Consider the following 22669-nt stretch of genomic DNA (forward strand, 5'->3'; position numbering starts at 1 on the left):
ACGCTGGAAAAAGCAAGCAACCTCTCACCTCTTATTGAATTCTGCGTTTTTAAAATGACAATAGGCCCATGTTTTCATTTTGAAAAAAAATTCAGGTTGCAATTGCGATGCAATTGTCAATTTCTATTACGTAACAGCCTAATTATTACCGCATCTTGAAAAATCTGATTACAATTCGATGTAACACGGCCAAAAACAATCTGCATTTTTATTATTATTTTATACATTAAATATTATTGAAAGTGTTATATTATAACAGTTTCGATGTGCTTAGTGAAGGAGTCGAATAGATTATTTATTGTAGCTTATTAAACACAGCAGATAGATTCATCCTGTAGAAAATGAAAACACATTTAATTCTGTCAAATTATTAATTCTGTAATTAAGTTATTACAAAGCTATTTAAGAAACTGAAATTATTACAGCAAGATATTCCTAATTAAATTTTCAACAATTCTCAATTATACACACTGGGTAGTCAAGTTTGCAGTATTGCAGATTGTGATTCTGAAATGCATATATCATGAAATGATAGATCTGTTCATATAGTCTTTAAACAAGCAACAGCTTTTTGAAAGCACACCTGGCATGATGTTGAGAATAAATGGCATGTTTAACCAAATATGAAAATTCTGCCATCATTCCCATGCATATGAAGGCGGGTAAACAATGAAGGAGTTCAATTGTTTTAAATAAGCATATTTTCATTATAATCTTCTTTTTTTATGCATGCTAAAGTATAGTAAAAAAGTACATGTACTTATTTTTGTATATGTATGACCTTTGCCTTTGATCACTTACAAAGAGATCTTACATATCGAAATGCCATATATGCAATTACGTTAACCAGTTTTTTAAATTATGGTTTCAGTAATGCTATATGTTGCAAAAATCCACCTGGTGGAAATGAGCTTAAATATTACCCATAGATTTATCCAAAATTCTTTATTCAGCTGCCACATTATTACAATGTACACTTACAAAATAGAAAATAACACACTATAAATCCTTTACTGCCTAATTCATATTCTCGATAAGTGCAGTTTCAAACACTGTGTAACGACATTGGTGCAGGTGCAAAAGCGACCACAGAATCAAATGCAAGGAAAATCACTTGGTGTTTTTTTTCTTTCTTAAATTGGGTCTCAGTTCCGTTTGCATATTCTTCCCAGACATACTGTACCACGTGACACAATGCTGTGAAGAAAACTCAGACATGATGAAACATGTTTTTTACATGTCAAATGACAGTACAGAAAACATTTTTTATCTAATGACATGAATACACTCCAAGAAATGGCTCGCAATATATTGAACGAGAACACTGATTGATGAGCTGACATCTTTTTGGCAGGAATACAACCAACCGGGTTGAGTTTAACCGCGATTATAAACCCATCACCGAGGGAAACACAGCTGTCCCTGCGGAGGTGAAAGAACATCAGAAAATTGACTTAAAATCATGTGCACACACAATATGTTGGTTTAAGATATTTATACCGTAAGCTGGCCACTGTTGCTTTGCAAATATTTACTTAAAACAAATGCTTTCATAGCTGATTATGGGTGAAAAAAACAAACTTTTCCTTGAAAATATTCTCATTGCCATATTAGTGATTCGTACTTTTTGGGCTACCTTGACCATCTGAAGAGTCAATGTCTAGAACTTTCCAGTCTAGTTTGCGTCCCTTTTCATAGAGAGCCTTGAGAACCTTCCTGAACTCGTCCTGTCTTCCATTGTGACTCAGCTCCAAATACTTCCTGTACAGCTGCAGGGCGGTCCGAGCATCTTCAGTACTGTCATGAGTTTCACTCTGAATTTTCAGATCTATATATTCAAAAGACATAAAACGCAGATGAGCAGAAAACAAAATGTCCGAATCAGAAGGGAAAAATTAAACTAATGACTTACCAAGAAAATACCATGCCAGGAAACGCAAAGAGATCATTCTTTTCCTAGGCATGTGGAAGAGGTAGACAGTGTCGATGACCTGATCTTTAGGAACCTGTTGCAATACAAAGTGCTTGTTAAAAACATTTGTGAGGTGTGATATTAGTTTCCATTTCAAACTGATCAACAGACAGGGAAAAAAATCCAAAATTTTAACTCACCATCAGGTTTATGACTCGGAAGTCCTTCTGTAAACCGTGACCAACGAAGCGAACTCCAGTGTCAATAAGAAATCGCAGTTTGAGGTACGTTGATTTCAGAGTGGTTAAGTGTTTGGAAGAGATCTTGGCATCAAGGTCTCCGGGTTTAATACCAGAATATTGGGTCAGGTAATCTACCACCTAAACATGCGAAGAGATAAGACACAAAACATCATACGGTCAATCGAAAAGACCTTTTCATTTCTCATATACAACCGTGAGGGTCAAATAACCCTATTATTCCTTCTTATAATTTCCTCAGTCCAGTGACAGTCCAAACTGAAGTCACACATGGAATACATCGATATCTTTACCTGCTCCTGTGTAGATATGTAGTCATCAATGAACGGCACTCCCTCGTTGGGTCCCTGACCTCTGACACAGGTGATACGGGCCACAGACATCTGACTGGGTTTAATGGTAGACTTGGTCCCATCGCTGCGTAGTTCCGCCTCCTCCTGTTTCCACAAAAACGAGACGCATTGCCCAGTCAAGCTCATAATCTTTGGTTCTGAATTGGACAGAATGTCAACAATTACCGAAGATGGTGTCTATAAATGACCTGGTTAAGCGTGACAAACTCTGCGTCCAGTCCCACGAGGTCACTAGCCTGTGGCATCTCGCTCATCATGAGAGGTATGAAGGTAGCGTGACTCTTCCTCTGTTTCCGTGCCAACGAGGCCTCCGTCAGCAAAACGCTGGGCTCGATAGGATTCTTAACTACATGAGAAAAAACAGATCAATATGTATAGAAATGTTCTAAATTTGAGCTTTTGTGATAAAGCACTGATAGAAGCACTAAGAAAGTCCAAAATTCTTTGAGGTGATGCATCACATACTTCTCAAATCGTACTTGGCGTTGTAGTTCCTCCTGACATAGTAAAGTACAGCTGGGACCTTCCAGTTGACATCGAACTGAACTGATTCAGCCTGAAAGTGAAACAATTCAATACATACAATACAACACATAACGTATTAAGCTAATACATTATATTCTGAGGTGTGTGCTATTGTTACCTTGTCTATGGGCTCGATCAGAAAATCATTGAATAGATACCACTGCTGGTGTGTTACTCCCTAAAAACAAAACAGATGTTTCTCACACCATAATCCGATTTAGGTCAAACATCTAGAAAGTACTGATATTTTACCACATAGCATGACTGATCATGTGGCCAACGTCTGGTTTAAAGATCATTAAAAGTCAGCAAACTAAATTCTGGGTCAATCTCACACCTCTTTTCTCTGGTGGTAGGTCTCTCCCACTTTGATATGAGCCACTAGGTTTCCTCCAGTCCGTGGATCCTGAATATGAGACACAGTGACGACCAAATCATAGATAGACGCCCCCTCTGCCTCTTCACTCTCAGTCAGCTACAAAAGCAAACAGAAACACATCAGCCAATTTACTGTTTGAAAAATAACCTCTAATGTTAATTCTGGTAATCTGCCAGACCTCTATATCAGTTGTCGGCTCATGAAGCATAATGTAGCGGTGTCCCTTACCTCTCCCACACATAGCCTGCTGACCTCCAGGCCTTGCGTCTTACTGATGCACATCTTCAAACTGAGTGGGATCCAAACGTGCCTCATATCCTCTGCTTGCGTGTCAAAGGTCAAGCCCTCCGCACTGCATAGTTCCTCCCTATACAAAGCATCTGTGGTTTAATATATAACTATTTAAAATCTGGATTTGACATCATATTCAGACTGATCATCACTTACTCCAAACACCATTCTGTAGGAAGAGGCTCTTTGGGTTTGGGAGGTTCAGCCGCCTCTTTCTTTAGAGCACTGTTGAACACATACTGTGAACAAAAACAGTATTCATCTATGAATGAACAGAAAACCGAGACAAATTACTGTGCCTAAAGGCTTTTACACCAATTCAGAGATCATTAGAATGAACTTCCTGTTACACCGCCTAAATATCTCACTGTCACATTAAACATAAAAACATCTTTATATAAAGTACAATGTTATTAACCTAAAACATGCATGAAACGTTTTTATTAAAGACTGTAAACTATAAATGCATGGCTGGGGGCGTCTGACCTCAGTCTGAGCTCTCCAGAACTCGGCCTCCTTAGAGCTGTTGACTTCACAGTTTATCACCAGAACATCAGGCAGACAACGAATGTTCCGGGTCTGCACCTGTGTAGAGATTATGGTGTTGTGTCTATGTCGTAACAGTACAGCCATTGAATGGATGAAATTCTGATCTACAAACATCTTTAAACTTTCCTTTCATTTTTGGGGTCTATTATTGTGGCATCTAGAAATGGCCATATAGAGAGAGAGATAGCAATAGACTTACAGTTGGCTGGTATTTCTCACAGTTGTCACACCAGGCCTGTGTGCTCTGTTCCAGACAGATACTCTTCTTCAAAATATCTGCAAAGTCATATTCCTCTATCGTCTTATCTGTCCAAAACAAACAAGCAACAGAAACTTAATTCAGTTACAAATTGTAATTCTGCAATTCACATCTATATTCATCTGAAACATTGGTTCTTAACGCTGTTTCTGAAGGACCCCAACACTGCACATTTTTAAATCTCATAAATTCATTTGGTCAGCTTGTTAGTAAAGTTCTCAGATGCCTGAAATGACCATATTTGATACAAAATGTGTAACGTTGGGTGTCCCTGCTATTCACTTCAGATGGAGGGGATAATATTTGGCGGTTCTGACCGAGAGAGCTCTGTTCCGGGTAGTGCATGGTAAACAGCAGAGTCATAGATGAGCGAACCGTCTCCTTCCCACAGCGACATAAACTGCTGTTCTCCACTTCACAGCCGAACAACCGGCCAATCACAGACTCAGCAGAACCCAGCCCACTGCACACAGAGACACATGCAGGTAAACACATAGCAAGATAACAGAGGAAAGCTGTTATCTTATTTCTTTTAAAATTCATTTCTGTAATTTCCCTTTTAGAAGTTATATTATAGTACAGTTGGATGTCTCCCTGCTATGTCCTTATTTAAACCTTTATTTAAATGATTAACTTAAATACTGAAATACATGATTCTGATTGGTCAACGTTCAAATGCGGTTTCATTACGTGGTCCACACCTGCTGCTCGCCCCTCTGTATGCCTGCGGTCCTTCCTGCTCCAGCGTCTCCTGATGTAGCTGCGCGAGAATGAAACGGTTCCAGCTCTGGATGAGGCGACCCAGACGGGCTTTCCCTGTCTGTTCGTCCGAATCCGCCAGGATCAAACCCAACGCAGATGCCTCTGGAATTGTTCGGAAAGCCCGGAGAAAATTACTGGCCTGTGAAGGAAGCAAGCAAAAGCCGTGTGACCTTCTGATTGGTTGAGAGGCTAAAGTCGTGGTGGTGTCACAAGTGCTACCTGGCAGGGGTCTCCTCTGCTCAGATCCAGCATGTGAAAGAGGAAGCCGAGCTCACAGGCCAGACAGAACTCCTTCTGACACAGGTGATTCTGTACCAGGCACCTGATTGGCTCCAGGAAATACAGCACCTGCCACGGCACACACGGAGTCAACTATTAATAAAATTCCAGAGTGCTGGAACACCCGAAGCTAATACTGTGAATTCCAGAAATTCCTTACAGAGGAAAAAAAAATTCCGAGGACTTTTTGGACAAATGAACATGGTCATGTATTGGGATTTTCCCCAATTTAACATTTAAGTTCAATTTGTTCTTTAACTATGTAATTAAACATTACATATACAGCCACAGAAAAACAATAAGAGACCAATCAAAATTTTCATTTAATCAGCATTTCTAGATGTATTGTGGTCATTCCAGTCCAGTGTCTGTTGAATATCAACAAAATCAAACCTCAGGAGTGACAAAGTCATCCAACAGCAATGTGAAAGACTGACAGCATGACAAGAGACATGAAAACTGTGATAAAAATGTAGGTTATCACTTTTCCTAACTACACAATATTACTGCTGTATTGCTTAAAAGTGAATATGAACCAGTTTTCATTTTCTGCTAATAAATGCACATTTTTATTTTAAATTTGGGGAAATTTTTGTTAGCAGTTCACAAAATGAAACAAAAATGAACATTTTTACCTAAACACATACCTACAAAAAGTCAGAAAATTGATTTTGAAATGGTCTCTTAATTTTTTTCTGCGGCTGTAGATTAATTACAGACTATATTTACTGCATATTAAATACTGTTTATGGACTAAAATACAGCGAAAGAGCTTGTGTGTGCATATTTTCACCTGGATCATACAGTTACAGTAAGCGTTGGGTATGTGAGGTTCCAGACCAGCAAACAGAGTCCTGTTATAGTGCTTGAAATCAAAGTCTTCTAGTCCCAGTTTGGAGTATTTAATGGTCACCTGCATTATTATAAATCACCCCAATTGTAAATTCAATTCAAGTGCTTTAAAAATTCATTGTAAATGACGTCAAGGGGACAACACAAACTTTAAGCGCAAGCATTAAAGCACCAAACATCAGTGGAGAAAGAATAACTCATCATTACTTTACGGTACTTCTTCGGCACCATGTAAAGATGTGGCTCCTCATCTCGACCAATGGGAGACTCCGGAACCTGATTATAGTTGTCATAGTCAAGCTCTATCTCTTTGATCTTATAGGGAACCTGCAGAAAACAAAGACCAAACAGGTCAAAACAAAAATACCCGGACAGACAGCATTCAGCTGGTATTACTGCTCTTGAATGCTTCAACATTCCAGAGGTACTTGTGTCACTAAGAGTTTTGTTTTCCCAAATATTTAAAACATTGTAGATATAAAACGTTAAATTATTATCCTGTAAAATCATATTTTTTAAATCACGCCTACCTGGTTTCTAGGACGGGTTCTAGGATTGGGGGCATATCCAATAAATCCCACTGTTTTCATAGTCCTAAGAATTTCCGGATCTACTGGGGGGGCTCGTCTGCAACAGAGAAAAGAACAAATATACAAATCAATCACCAGATAAAATGTAAATCAGTGGGGTATTTCTTATACTAAAATTGCTGGAATCAAAATTCCAAAGTGAGAAAACTATAACCACATATTTATGCTAAAATTATATAAAAATGTGATTATTTTAACACAGTAGGTCCAGATTATTAGCGTTTATATGGGTCTTAAAGGGAACGTTTACCCAAAAAATATGTATGTATGTATGACTTTCTTACTTCTGCATAACACAAAGGAAGATATTTTGAAGAACGTTGATAAACAAACAACATTGACTTCCATTATATGAACATAAAAACCATTTCTCAAAATATATTCTTTTATGTCTCATACAAGAAACAGTCATATACATATTTTGCCAGACATGACAATGAATAAACACGTTTTTATTTTGGGGGGACATATCCCTTTAAGTGTACAGCAGGGGGCGGCATTGTACAGTAAGCTCAATACCGCGTTCAGTTTTACCTGGGGCTGGGAGAAATAAGGTTGGTGGCCCAGTCAGAAAGCAGGGGCTCGGCACTGGTGAGAGGCATTGGAATAAGAGAGAGAGGCATCAGCTCATGGTTCCAGTCCATTTGGGGCAGCGAGTCCACCAGGCAGGGCAGTGCTAACTCCGTCTCCCTGGAGTAACTGTTAAAGGACACCTCTGGAGCGCTCGACCACAGATGCACACAGCCACCAGAGTCCCCGAAAGAGAGCGCCTGTTTGCTGGAGGACACGTCGAAGCTCATCAGCAGCTGCCCCACCGTGTTGACGTGAAAGATGTCAGCCAGACTGGCCAGTCCAGTGGGCTCGCAGAACTGACACTGACCTGCAGAAGTCATATGGGGAAATCACTGACACACACCAGCGCTGCAGATCATTTTAAGTTTTAAAACACACAGGCTAATACTTAATGTCATGTCTATTTGCCTATTAAAAGTGATTGTGAAACAGACACCAAATGTAAATTCTGAATAGATGAACCACATTCAGAGCCGTTTTAAAAAGTGCACACCTGTAATACACATTCAGGGTTGGGCGATATATGGAAGAACATCAAGATAACTGTGCAGAAGATACAAAATTACACAATATTATGAATAATGAATGTAGAAAATGAAGAATATTTTGCAATTTCTCTCCTGTTACATCTCACGGCGTATGAAAATGGCGACATGGAAGGGACATGAATTAGTCCCCAGAAAAACTGCATAATCTGTAATGTGGGGATGGTTTGATTTTTCAGAAAATAGACACTGCCATCATTTGAAAGGTGTGCAAAAAGATAATCAGTAAAAATGATACAACTATCCCTTTCATCCATTTTAGCAGCATTTACATGTGCTTTTTAAAAAAGGTAAAAAAAAACATTTCTTTCTTTTTAACTTTCAACATTTTAAATATCCTACACAAATCATGATTTTTTTAAATCGGAAAACGAAAATCACGTTTTTTTATAAATCAAGAGCAAACATACTGATATATACATTTTCACATTTCAGGTCGAGTATATTGTCTATGCTCATGCATTTAAATAGTTAGTATATTGCTCTACCCACATGCATTCAGCAGACTCGTGTATTTTACTGTAAGTCAATTCAAAGTAAGATTCCTAGCGGCTGTCATTAAACAAACAAACAGATATTCTTGTTCTAGCTTCATTGCAGTATACTTGCTGTGTCAGGCTTCACCAACATTACTGAAAATCTATGTGGACAACATGAGAAACAACAAAAGGGAAATGAAAGTAAGGTGGGACTTTTGAATGCTTATTACAAAGGTTACAATAAAAAACAGTTTCCAATCGACAGGCATGAGCAGTACAGGTTGGAAACACAAAACTAACACTACCTTGTCAGGGAATGACAAGGGTACCCAAAGTAAACCACTATCGAATAGCACAAAAATACTTTTTTTCACAGAAAAATCCCCTAACACTTCAATTCAACAGATCAGGGAAAGTGGCAGCTGCACTAGCAATGCCAGTAATTTTCATATAAAGGATGTCCAAAATGACACATTCCACAAACCATACACGGCTAATAGCCATATAATAAAAGTGAAATCAGGCATGGATTGTTCAAGGGATGGTTAAAAATCAAATTCGTTCATCATTTAGTCACCCTTATGTCATTCCAAACCTGTATTATTTCCTTTCTTCTGCAGCACACAAAAGACAAAGATATTTTGAAGAGCGTTGGTAACCAAACAACTTTTGCCCCCATTGACTTCCATTGTACGACACAAAACCACTGAGACATTTCTCAAAATATCTTCTTTTGTGTTCCACACAAGAAAGAGTCATATACAGGTTTTAAATGACATATTGTCATTGTGAGGCCATATAATAGCTTTGTGAGAAAATCTTGAGCTCCGACCGATCTCATTGAAAGTTATCTTCAACACACACGTCATACCTGTTTGTGAAATGATAGCCAGACGTGAGGTGTATGTGGGGATGAAGCGGAGGAACAGGGGGTCCACGTGGACCTGCAGTGGGGTGATGGCCCTCATCATACGCAGGTCATACACCATCAAAAACCGGTCACATGACAGTCCGTTCAGACCACGACTGGAAAAGCCACACGCTGCCAGCAGGTTGCCATGTACGTCGAAATCAGACAGGCTCCCGGAGAAAGCGTCGAACTCATGCTCCATTTTAAGCGTGCGTAGATCCCGTAGAGACACCTAATACACAGTGTTACACAAGAGAAAGGTCACTTACTAAACATAGAAATTTCAGTTCACTCAAAAACTAAAATTCTGCAGATGTCTGGATATCATACAACAAACCTAAATCATTATTTTAAAATCTACACTTAAAAAGTAATTGACTAATATTTTTCAGAATTAAGATTTTAGATTAAAACTTGAAAGATGAATGAAAAGGGTAACTTGTATATACACTCCGTGATCTATCCTCAACCCAAATTAAGGCTGACTGCAGCCCAACAACCATAAGACGGCATCTGCGAGAAAAGGACTTCAAGAACAAAAGACGTCTTCAAAAGCCACGTCTTCTTCCACGCCACAAACTTGCCCGTTAGGAATTTGCGACACAGTGTTGGAGGCGCCATCATGATCTGGGGTGCTTTTTCCTTCAATGGGAAAATGGAGCTTCAGGTTGTGCAGGGCCGTCAAACGGCGGCTGGCTATGTGGACATGTTGCAGCAGGCATCCCTCTTGACTGAGGGCCCTCGTCTGTGCAGGTAATGACTGGGTCTTTCAACAGGACAACGCTGCAGTTCACAACGGCCGCCTGACAAAGGACTTCAGACTTCTTCCAGGAGAATAACGTCACTCTTTTGGACCATCCTGCATGTTCCCTTGATCTAAATCCCATTCCAGAACGTGGATGCCATTCGTGAAGCCATCTTCACCACATGGAGCAATGTTGCCACCAACCTCCTGGAAATAACATCAAGCATGCCGAATCGCATCAAGCATGCCGAAACGAGTGTTTGAAGTGATCAACAAGAGTCCATTTTTGACACTTTTAGTTCTGTTGTGGGGTCTTTTTGGGCTATGGTCTTAAACTTTTGATCAGCTGATGAAGCCTGTTTGAGTTAAAATTAAGTTTTCAATAAATTGCCTACTCTCTGTTTTTTTGTCTCTTGCTCCGGTTTCTTGTTTTGGCATTTTGAAGCAGTACTTACAACCTGGTTATGATCCACCAGCGAGAAATGCGAATACTTGTAATGTTTCCCCCGATCTTAAGATTTTGTTCTGGAGTGTGTGTATATATATATATATATATATATATATACANTATATATATGCTTTAGTGTAACTGGTCATTATTTCTCCCATGTTTTTAAAAAAATTTGTCACCTAAAAAATAAAAAATAAATTTCTTCAGCTCATTTAAATAGTCCAGTAGAGTCAGAAATGAATTACAAATATACCAGGCTGTCTCTTGAAGGGATAGTTCACCCAAAAATGAAAATTCGGTCAACAAATCCTGCATTAGCTTCTTTCTTTCGTGAAACACAAAAGAAAATACTAAATCTCAGAGAAGTCTCAGCGGTTTTGTGTCCACACAATGAAAGTGAATGGGGGCCAGTGTTGTTTGGTTACCAACGTTCTTCAAAATATCTTCTTTTGTGTTTTGCAGAAGAAATGAAGTCATACAGATTTAAAATGACACAAGGTTAAATAAATGATAAAAGAATATTCATTTTTGGGTGAACTATCACTTTATCTGACATGAGGTGCTACAAACTGCGTTGCATTTATGTTAATGCTGTTTAACTGTAACTGTGTGAAAAGGGCTTAATAAGAGAAATGTTATTTTAGATGAAGTACAGCATATCTCAGTGTTTTCCTCTCTTAAAAGTATCACATTATTGTATTAATTTAAATAAATTAACTGCAGACAAATTACATTTACTAACAAAAAATACTAATAAACATTCTTCATAGCAAAAGCTACTGTTTAAGTTTGCGTGATCTATCCTTATGCATAAATCTTTTGACTTGTTTAATTCCGAGGCCTGTTAGAATTCCAAACGCCACATAGTGTGAGCTGAAAACTATGAACAGATGAATCAACAAAAAGAAAAAGCCCTATGTATTCTACCATAATTGTACAGCTAAATTGCAGAAAGTATGTTCCCACATTAGCTAAGAGAAAAAAACTTTACATGCACCACATTCATTCGCACTCTACTCTGTGGGAAAAGCGAAAGGAGGAAACTATTTGTTCCACATCCATTTTCGATTCCCTCCTTTACTCACCTTGCCTGAGGTATGGCCACAAAAGAAGAAGCGATTGGACTGTCTCATGATGGCGACTCCAGGAACCTCAACAGTAAACTAGTGACAGGGATGAAATTAGCATATGAAGTCACACCCTTAACAGGAAGTTGTTTTTGTACTGTATTTACTAAACACAGTGACGAGTCATCTTAAAACCTAAAACAAGAACACAAGCGTTGAAATTTATTGTGATGCGTGCATTGTGAAAATACTTTCTCATATGCCAGCTTAGAATGCAGAAAAAAGATTTGTAAAGTGATTCTGGCTCAGTCAATAGCTTTATTTTTGGGCAGGGCTGTAATTTGTTGAAATTGATACACGAGGGTAATTTTTTAGCTAAGAATAGTATACGAATGCATTAAAACGTAGAAGTTTCTCATTCTTAAAGATGCTATAATGAATAAAAACTAGATTAATAAATTAAAAATATTGTATTGTCTTACTTTTTGGGTTTCCTGCACTGTGGTGAGGTCCAATTCCGCCACATAATTCTGGAGACCTCCCATTAATAAAGTGTTGTTATCAGTCAGAAGCAAACTGTGCATGTCAGCGCCCTCCTCCGCCCTACAAACAAAATGAATGAATGGAAATTAAAGATCACACACACGAGCAAATAAAAGGTCTTTATTATAAGATATAAAAATTGTGGCTCTGCAGTATTTTTGTGCTTGAACATGCCTATATGGTCACAGCATATATGTATATTCATATGTGTAACTCACGGATAATCAAACATTATCCAGCCTCCACGCGTGATGCATTTGAGGTTGTTCTTGGTCAGAAACAGCACCCCTGTGTCCATACTCTGGATGTGCCGAATGTCATCCGTCAAGTGCACCTGAAAAGAGGAGTAGCGGCCCATCGTCGGACCAAAAAAAGAACTTGCGTGTCCCTGTTATGAAAGAGAAGAAAGGTCTGTGAATAAAGTGACATCACATTCATGGAAGTAAGTCACGGATGATGCATTCGAGGTCACTACTATCAAAACCACAACTGAATTTTGGCCTGAAATTACACTTTAACCCTAAATCTTCCCACTCCGATTGAGAAATTAATTGATGTATGCAGAATTTTGGGTGAAACTTTGCACGTATACAGTCTGCTTTTACAGCCCTGTTTCTACAGAAGAAAACAAAGGCTGTCGTAAATGTGTCACTCTACCCGGTGGTTCCCCATCCACAACAGCTCCTCCTGTAGGTCAAAGTAAGTGGCTGTCACGGGGATCCCGACTTCCGCGGCCACGCTGTGAAGCTCCGAGTACATGCCCTCCACAATGTGCAAAGATTCTGGCACGACAAGCCCGTCGGGGTCGAGCTCTACGCCCTGAAGAAGGGACGGGTCGAGCCGCGGGTCCAAGGATGAGTCAAGACCGGGCTCCAGGCTGCCGTGCAGGCCGGGCGCGTATTCGCCCAAGCCCGGGTCCAGACCGTCGAAGTTCATCATGAAGATGCTGGTGCTAGGGACAGCAAAAAGACAGTCAGAAAACACTAGTGAGCTACCTATCTAGAAAGCATTATACAGGGGAAGAGTATGAAGCTAAGTTTTGAAACACAGCTACAAAGTAAAAGACTTTAAAACTTTCGACTAGAACTATTATTCAAGTGTGCGACAGGTTGCCCGAATTACATTCAAACTTAAAGTATTAGGATGAAATCATTCTGAATGAAAGAGCAACCCAATGTAACTTACAGTAAGGGTAAACGTTATTTGTTTTCACTGCAAGAAGTTCTACAGTCAATTTCTTTCAAAGACGGAATGCATATTTTCAACAAACAAGTATGACGGGTCTGAAAAATGTTGAGTTTAAACCATTAACAGTGTCATTTGTGGATAAATCATACCTTTAGACAACAATTATCGTCGGATCCATACGCGCATTTCGACTAACTTATTCCAAAACAAAAACAATATCGCACTTCCGGGTCAGTCTGAGGCGCTTCCGGGATGATCTTGAGCGCGTTAAAGCGTCACAATAAAATTTGATGCAGAACGATTAACATTTTAACACACTTCACATGAGCGACTCCTATTGCGTTGCCAATTTAATAATATACTTTTTTTAATACATAAAACCGATCATACTTTTTCTAGAACTGACGAGTTATCGGACCCAGTGATAAAAAAGCATCGTATTTACCCATATCCTACTCTAAATGCTTAAGCACTTCTAACAAAATAAAAAAGATGCAAATAAAATATTTGGTTCATTATTGGAAAATAAATAAATAGATAAAAACAGGAAAAGACAGTCATCATCTTAATGTCTGTAAAGGCGATTGTTCAAGTCCCTTAAAACCACAGACTGTGGTCTTTAGGATAATAAAAGTATATTTATTTCTTATTCAGTTATTAAGCTGACCTCATAGGAGATAACATCATATTCCTGTTTTCATAAAATTACATGTTCATATACAGGTGAACAGTTTTTTAACTGCTTTCTTTTTCATATTATATTATTGTCCCCATTAAATTAATGGGAAGAATGACAGTTGCAGCAAAAGACAACAGCATTATGTCATTTCATTTGTACACTACATACTAGGATGACTTAAAGACGCACTCTGTGTGCATGGTTTGCGGATAGTCTCACTTCCTCCCAATAATAAAAGGGCATAATATTTGAACAAATTTTAAATGAGGAAATTATCCCATTCAGGATTCTAAGAATGGTGACATGGTGAGAGTTACAGCACTGGAAGTTTTATCAATTCAGTTGTATGAACGGGAGAATTGCTTTGGTCCACTAACATGTGAATTAATGAAACATGTCTGAATGGGAAGATCAACTAAAGAGATTTACGACCTCAATTTCTCAAGAATCCTATGTTTTTAGGAAGGGTGAAAAAATCGGAAGATAGCATTGTAGGGCTTTTCATAAAGTAAATTGACTTATATGTCAATATATATAAAATAAAGATGCATAAAACAAATACCTCAGTACGCGAATTAATATACTGAGTTTTATGATGTGAGAAATGTATGGCAGTAACTAGCCTAGTTTGCTGACTGAGCTCTAAATAAGCAAAATTCGCAGTTATCTTTTTTTTATAAAAAAAAAAACTGTTTGCAATTATTCATTTTAGTGTTTCAATTTGAGGGATCAAATCTAAATGTTTATTTATTTTAAACATAGTTCTATTAGAAACATTGCTTACAATCTGCTGCCACAATTTTATTAATGTATTAAATAACAATGTATTATTTCATAGGCTATATGTAACTTTGCAGACAGTCTTTTTACTTAATCAATAACAAAATCTGGATTCTGAGGTAAAATGTCACACATCAATTTATTTTTCATATTGAACATTTTAAATATTATTTTCAAAAGCACACTTTTGGTTAATGGGTCTGTTATTACTTCATCAAACTTCCCATATCACCTTTGTTATGGGCCCCTAACGTATGCTCACTGATCTACTGATAGCTACAACTGACAGGTTGGGGATAATTCTATTGCATTTCAGTGTAAAGAGGAAGATGCAGACTAATATGTTTTCTTAAAACATAGTTCAGAGGACACTTTTTCAAAAATTCCAATGATAACTGTCCTCACACTATCAATGTGAAAAAGACCAGCAACCCACAATCACTGATGACAGATCTGACACTTTATACTGACACCTTGAAATATCTATAGGGGAGATCATGTATTTTCTCTAGAATTGTTTTTTTCTGTTGGGTTCAACACAATATTCGTACATGTTTGCTATAACTTTAAAATAAGTAAATAAGTGAACACAACAAAACCATACTGGCATACAATAAGGCCAACAACATAACGAAGGTAGATTCGACCCCTATTTGGTTCCCCCTAACATTCTGGATGACCAATAATATGGAGAGTGATATCTCTTTATTAATAAGGTGTTGGACCTCCATTTGTCTTTAATACAGAACTTCCAGTTGGAATAGAAAACTTGATTTCTCTTTTTATAATTGAGGACAAACACCAATCAATCGGCTGTTAAGGTTACAGGTGATTCTGCTAAATGGGCTCACACAATCAGTCCCATCTGGAAACTGACAAGTCACCCATTTCACCTGTTTCTTGTACTAACCTGAACACAAACAACTTGTTCATGTTTTGTCATGCAATCCAGACTATAGACAACAGATGCCAACAAAGTTTAAACTAAACTGTATTTGTGCAAAACTGTATGCTATAACTACAGCATCGCATGTACCAACCACTGTATATGTCACACAGTGTGCATGAATATGACAGTTACCAGAAATGCACATACATAGATGTTCGATCCGCATTCATTTTCTGAAAATAAAATGATTTATTAAAAGAAGGAACCTAATTGTTCACTTAAAACAAGCATTGAAAGCGAAACATGACAAGAAAATGCTAAATAAAATATGAATGATCTAATTTAAAATTAATCAGTTAATAAACAGGTCAACTTTTTTGAAATATGTTTAACCTTAAGTGGTCCTTCACACCCGATGTACATGACGTCACATATAGTTAAGAAGAAGGGAACAAGGATCACAGTCGAGCCCGTCGAGTTCCCTTGATTATTGTGTCTGGGATCTTGGAGACGTGTTTGGGGAACAATAATATTTGTAAGAAAGCGAAACTCACTGCACTGAACGCAAGCTAAGTACAAGCTACCTGTGCAAACGTGGGAAAGTCCTGGTGACTCATCGCCCTGATATATGGTCGCTAGAGCCGTCACACCAGTCCGTTTGCACTACAGTAAGAATCGCAGAAGAAAGGATACGCATTTACAGAACTACTGAAACGCGTTTTTAACATGGATCGATCTCTGTTGCTCGGACTTGCGTTATCGGTGTTCTCGTGCGCCAGGTGCACCCCGGTGGCTCGAGCATCAGCTGAGGTGAACTACATCCAGTGTAGAGTGCTGTCCCTCAAACTCAACGAGATTGCTAGAGATTTATACAACAAGGTATGTATTTTAATCAAGAAATACATTCATGTTTTACACCTTTTTGATTTAGCTGTTGGTTAAATAATCAAATAATCATTACTTTTACCCTCTGTGCAGGTCGAGCCCCCTAACGTGACAGCAAACATCAGTGACCCTCCAGTGTCTGTAAGACAAATAGACGCGTGTGACCCTTGGAGCCTTGAAACCAATAAAGGGGTAAAATACTAAATTAATCATTCATCCAAAACATCCGTTTTTTTTACCAAAATGCAATGCTTTTAATTGACTAAATGTTAAGTGACAAATTATATATCAATGTACAATTCATTAATTATCTATTTATTTTGCATTTTAGCCCTGTCAATCAAGAATTATCTTGGCTCTGAGAAACTACACCAGTATTTTTCACAAAGACGGTGTGTTTAAGAATTCAGCTTGCAGTAAGTGGAGCGAGCAGGCCAATGAGATCGCAGATGTTACTGAAAACCTTCTCCGGGCTCTTAAGGTAGGCTATGTGTCATTGTATTCAATATCATTTTAATTGTCTAATGTCTACTTGTGTCCGCATTTGAAACCTTTCGAATATGTTTTAGTCAAAGTATCAAAAACCTTCTGTCAGTTATGTTACATTAAGTGATAAAACATTTCTAATAATGCATTGCTCTTGTTTGATCTACAGCAACCAGTGGTGGACAGGCCTTCAAACACTGTGGGCTGGCATGTGTGGTGGCATGACAGTGCTCTGTGTCGGGACAGCGTGGAAAGGCTCTACTCCTTCTCTATCATGTCTGCACGTGTTTTCTCTTTTTTGGCTTCCCCGCTAGCACCTAAAATGGAGAATAAACAGTGTTAGAGAGGAAAGAGAGAGAATAGAGAGAAACAGATTTAAATAAATATTAATCATGATCACGTTGATCAGAATGTTTAAACAGCTTTTGCTGCATCTTAAAAGGTTCTCATATCATGGATATATTAAAGATTCAGATAGGATGAAAAGTTCAAGTCTTACTTGAGGGGATATATTTATTAACTATTTATTGTACTGCTATTTATTTCTGTATTTATTGTACAATAAGTGTTTTCTTCACAATGTGTAACATTTTTTTTACAATATATGCAAGTTATAACTAATAAATATATGAACAAGTATTTCAGTGGTCAGAAGTTATACAGAAGTTGTCTTGATTTATGCACATTGTTCCTTGAGAGAACAAAGAAGTGAATTGAAGAACCAACCTGAAATTGCTTTTACTCTCATCAACAAGGAAATGACAGAACTGATGTTACCAAATTTCCCAGTGTGAAGTCAACAGCTCTAAGTAAGAGGAGAGGGAAGATGTGATTTCCATAAACATTCGTGCTACTCTGTGTACAGCTTCCTACAAAATATGTCCTATAAACTCTGAGGTAATGTGGCTGCTAAGTTCAACCAAAAAGCACAATACCATGTGTGTGTTGTCTCATTCATTGTGATGTCAAAAGGGAAGTTGGTTTACCAACAACCACACAAGATGAGAAAATCTGAGATCACATTATTTTATCCATTACAGCTAAAAATTTCTTGACACGAAAGGCACGTGAGACTATGCAAGATGCAACAACAATTGACAAAACAATCTATTCAAACAATGTTATTTAGAAATAACTGGAGTCCAAATATCGCAAATGACTGTCATTTTAATTAAAATAGTTTATACAAAAAATGTATATGTAATTTTGTATAACATTGTGTACATGAACAAAACAATGTGAACATATAGCAATAATCAGTATTAACATGCTAAATAACAAAAGTAAAGTTAAAGTAAAAAAAGAAAAAGTTAGTTAAAAAATGATAGACATATACCCAACAAAACTCTCAAAAAAGGCAAGTGACAGAGTTATAAAAATATGAATATTAGAAATATTAAAAGTTAAAAAAGGAAAGTATTTTAAAGTGTTTAATACTTTAATATTAAATACTAATATTGTGAATATGGTTTACCAATATTAATATTAATATTAACAGTATTTAATATGTAATTATGTACTATGTACTTTAATATTAAATGTTCAAAAAGCTATTTTTTATTTAATTAAATATTACGTTTAAGTTTTTTAATCTCTGTGGTCTCTAACGTCTGTAAATCAGACGTCGGAGCGGGAGATGTAGGCTGTGTTTAATAATCTAATACGCTTCCTACCTAGATCGCATTTTTGCGCATGTCTAGGCGGTCGTCACGCAGTAAAAATGTTGTCTATGAAGGCAGCATCCTCGGTTTAGAAGCACAGCCGGATACTCTCTATTTCCTGGTTACTTCGCAAGGTGGGTGACTGTCATATGACATATAACATTAGCTCTTTGTTTACACCACTTTAATGTACTTTAACCCGCATTTCAGATACTTACACTTGCTTTATTTCAATTTAAATTCAAACCTGACTCTTTACGTGTCACTTTTTATCTATAGCTGAGTTTATCGCTCCGTTGATTCATCAGTACCCGGATCTACTAGCCTGATGGCTAACAGTGTTCAGTTATAAATTTAGCATACGGGTAGTACGAACTACATAATTACGACCCTGAAAAGTGCATACTAATATCGGTCGTTGTATGAAATCTTGATAGCCAAAATAAACCATACTACATAACGTTATGTGAAGTCAGAAACAGCATGCTCTTGTGTAACTTACTCATTGTCAAGTGTGTGGGCTAATTTAGCACGTTGTGTTTAAAGGGCATCCTTGTTTGTATTGAATAGGTTTGGTTGTTTACATTTAGGATTCTATGGTTCTTGTTTTTGTGCAGGATGAATGTGGGCGTTGCTCACAGCGAGGTGAACCCTAACACCCGGGTCATGAACAGCCGGGGGATCTGGCTGGCCTACCTGCTTCTGACCACTGCCCTGCATGTAGTGTTACTCAGCATTCCTTTCCTCAGTGTACCTGTGGTGTGGACCCTCACCAATGTCTTACACAACCTGGTCAGTAGGCCTACATCAGTTTTTGACTCGGGCAAAAATATGTTTCACCTAAACATGAAAAGTCTGTCATCATGTTCTTACCCTCCTATTTCATTAAAATGTCATCAAAATATACTACCTGGTGGATTAGAGCCACTGTGTCATCACTGTACAGACAGAGAGAACACTTTTATTCTGGGGTCCGTGAACCCTCTAGGGCAGTGGTTCTCAAACTGGGGGCCCCCAAGATGGATCCAGGGGGCCACAGATTTTGTGGCATTTATCATAGATTTTATGCAATCAAACATCAGAAAAATGACACCACCAACCAAAAGAATTGAGGTTCCAGCATTGTATAACCAAATGTTTTTGGTTTAATTAAAATTCTAAGTTTAAGATTATACGTCTTTATATGGGGGGCCGCAAAGCGATGCATTTAACACAAAGGGGGCCTTACAACAAAAAAGTTTGAGAACCACTGCTCTAGGGCAGGGGTCTTCAAACTGTGGTTCAGGACATGATGCAAAATAATTTAAGTGAATGACGAAAAAACTAGATAACAGACAATGACTAGAATAGTAATATCTTACCGTATTGTATTGTGGTATTGCAATTAAACGTGTATTTCATTCATACAATGAGAAGGAAAAACTACTCTACTTAAAGAGAACTAATTTCCCCCCATATTTCAATTTATAAAGGGACAGTTCACCCAAAAATGACTCATCTTCAAGTTGTTCTAACCTGTATGAATTTCTGTGTTATGCAAAAAAAGCTATTTTAAAGGATGTTTGTAACCAGAGAGTTCTGGGGCACTCTTTACTAAAATAGTGAGAAAAAACTATTATGGTAGTCAACAGTGCCCCAGAACTGTTTGGTTACAAACATTCTTTAAAATGTCTTCTATTGTGTTCAAAAGAAAAACCAAATCCATGCAGGTTTAAAACAACATGAGGGTGAGTAAATTATGACAGAATATTTCAATGTATGTGCTTTTTTGGAGCTGTCATTATGAGCAATTAAAGTGACTGCATTTTATATTAAAAATCTTTGATTGTCTTACCTGCTTATTTTTATTTTTGGGTGAACCGTTAAGACCTAATACTTCCAGTCCATGTTATAATTGTACTGTGGGTTGCTTTTGTGTTAAAGTCAAATTAGTTGGTAAATGCACACAAGTAAATTCTCATGTCAACAGTCCAGTGTTAACTCACTTTTCTGCTATCCAGGCAATGTATCTGTTTTTGCACACGGTCAAAGGCACTCCGTTTGAGACACCTGACCAGGGCAAGGCACGTTTGCTCACGCACTGGGAACAGATGGACTACGGCATCCAGTTCACATCATCCAGAAAGTTCCTCACCATCTCACCTATTGTACTGTAAGTCATATTCATATGGGAGCTTTTTCCAGTAATAATCAGCATGTACATTTTTTCCATATTGATCAAAAACTGTTTTTACTACGGTACATGCATTTATAATGCTGGCGGCTTATACTGTATCTAGAAAATGACTGAATAAATAGTTTACAGTTACTTAAACGAGTGTTTTAAAGCATATGTTTATTTTATGTGTCAGACATGTCATCATTAAATGCTTTTATTTTTCTCCAGGTACATTCTGGCCAGCTTCTATACCAAATATGATACCACCCATTTCCTGGTCAACACAGGATCACTACTAAGTGTCATCCTTCCCAAGTTGCCTCAGTTTCATGGAGTTCGACTGTTTGGCATAAACAAATACTGATATTACACTGCAGCCCCCGAATAAAGTGGGATGTAGCATCATGGAGATGAGACTGATGTTTCTCCTGATGATTCTTTCGTGGTCCACAGCCTTAAGGAACACAAACTGCACTGGACTTGAAGTACACATATTTGAAAAAGGTCTTTCATGCTCAGGTTTATTCAATCTGTGGCGTTTTATTCCTATGTTTGTCATTTCTCTATATAATCATCAAAATCACATTTGTCATTGTCTGCTCAAATGAATTTTATGGTTACATTGGCATAATGGCCTTACCTTGAGCACTGTCATTGTGGAGTGAAAACATACAAATGTGATAGTGTTGAATTATAATGTTCAAACAGATTTTTTATACCGTGGCTTTTTCAAAAGACATGATTTTCCTCTCAAACTGCTTATTAGTGTTAAATGCTGGTTTTATTTATGTCTCATTTTCATTTCATTTGCTACAAAAATGCAAAACAATGAATGTCTGAAGGTGATAGAAGAAAACAATCTACTGTATAATTTGCTTTCCTAAAGGTTATTTTCAACATTTTGGTTTGGTGAACTTCAGTAGAGTGTGGTTTAGATTTGATATTGAATCACTTTATTTATTCCTTTAGTTGCTTTTACTATCACGAAACATTCAAACTTGAAGTTATTGCCATGCTTATGTGTGAAAATGTATCTTTTTAAACATTTGTACAGGTTTAAGTTCAGTGGTGTTGCACTCTCATAATTAAAATGCATTAAAAGTCATTACGTTATTTGGACTAATACAAAGTTTCCCATATCTGCCAGCAGAATTGATTTCAGGAGATGCATGTATGTAGATCTATATAGGAAGTGGCATTTCCATGTGTGGTAGAATGTCACCGATATTTTATGTATATGTAATCAGCACAATATTAAAGTACAATGCTCGGATCAAAAACTTAAGTTGTATGAAGTTGCAACTTATTGCTGAGAGGTCTTAGGCCTGCAAATGTTGTGAAGTAGGTCTAGGCTAATACGTGAGGAATGCACTTCCCACTTGCAGGTGAACCGTTTACATGGGAATCCTCACTTTTGTACAACAGCAGAGGAAACTAAACAGGGAATAGGTGCAAATCAACCATGAGGAAGCGCAACAACCATCCACCGTACTCACAGAATCATGGTAAATCCAAGGAATAATACGGACTCGCATTTGGATAAGTTGTGAAGGTGTACCAGGGGGAAATCCAGGAGTTTTACATTTGACACCTACGGACAGGGGCAAGCCTGGCGACAG

The 22669-nt window shown here is 37.7% G+C and overlaps 2 protein-coding genes across 3 annotated transcripts; one reads left to right on the top strand and one right to left on the bottom strand.

The window, feature by feature from the left end:
- Positions 1–930: 930 nt before the first annotated feature.
- pan2 (poly(A) specific ribonuclease subunit PAN2) lies at positions 931–13757 on the bottom strand. Of its 2 annotated transcripts, none has more exons than XM_057363447.1 (26): positions 13662–13757; positions 12982–13276; positions 12543–12712; positions 12264–12384; positions 11800–11877; positions 9480–9750; positions 7546–7891; positions 6952–7048; positions 6629–6748; positions 6363–6482; positions 5510–5638; positions 5230–5429; positions 4846–4991; positions 4469–4575; positions 4207–4305; positions 3877–3959; positions 3658–3796; positions 3388–3525; positions 3169–3228; positions 2991–3081; positions 2714–2871; positions 2466–2609; positions 2113–2292; positions 1913–2006; positions 1637–1828; positions 931–1422 (listed from the first exon to the last, which is right to left on the bottom strand). In XM_057363447.1, the coding sequence occupies exons 2-26, from the start codon at positions 13261–13263 to the stop codon at positions 1388–1390; spliced, it is 3600 nt and encodes a 1199-aa protein (XP_057219430.1). In that variant the 5' UTR covers positions 13264–13276; positions 13662–13757; the 3' UTR covers positions 931–1387. The 2 variants fall into 2 exon arrangements, with proteins under 2 accessions (XP_057219430.1, XP_057219429.1); XM_057363446.1 differs by having other exon boundaries at positions 1625–1828.
- A 5155-nt stretch (positions 13758–18912) lies between these two features.
- ormdl2 (ORMDL sphingolipid biosynthesis regulator 2) lies at positions 18913–22323 on the top strand. The gene is made up of 4 exons (XM_057363517.1): positions 18913–19026; positions 19510–19684; positions 20893–21044; positions 21279–22323. The coding sequence occupies exons 2-4, from the start codon at positions 19511–19513 to the stop codon at positions 21412–21414; spliced, it is 462 nt and encodes a 153-aa protein (XP_057219500.1). The 5' UTR covers positions 18913–19026; position 19510; the 3' UTR covers positions 21415–22323.
- The last annotated feature ends 346 nt before the right edge of the window (positions 22324–22669 follow it).

The sequence above is a fragment of the Triplophysa rosa genome, linkage group LG21 (genome assembly GCF_024868665.1).
Source record: "Triplophysa rosa linkage group LG21, Trosa_1v2, whole genome shotgun sequence".
Classification (NCBI taxonomy): Eukaryota; Metazoa; Chordata; class Actinopteri; order Cypriniformes; family Nemacheilidae; genus Triplophysa; species Triplophysa rosa.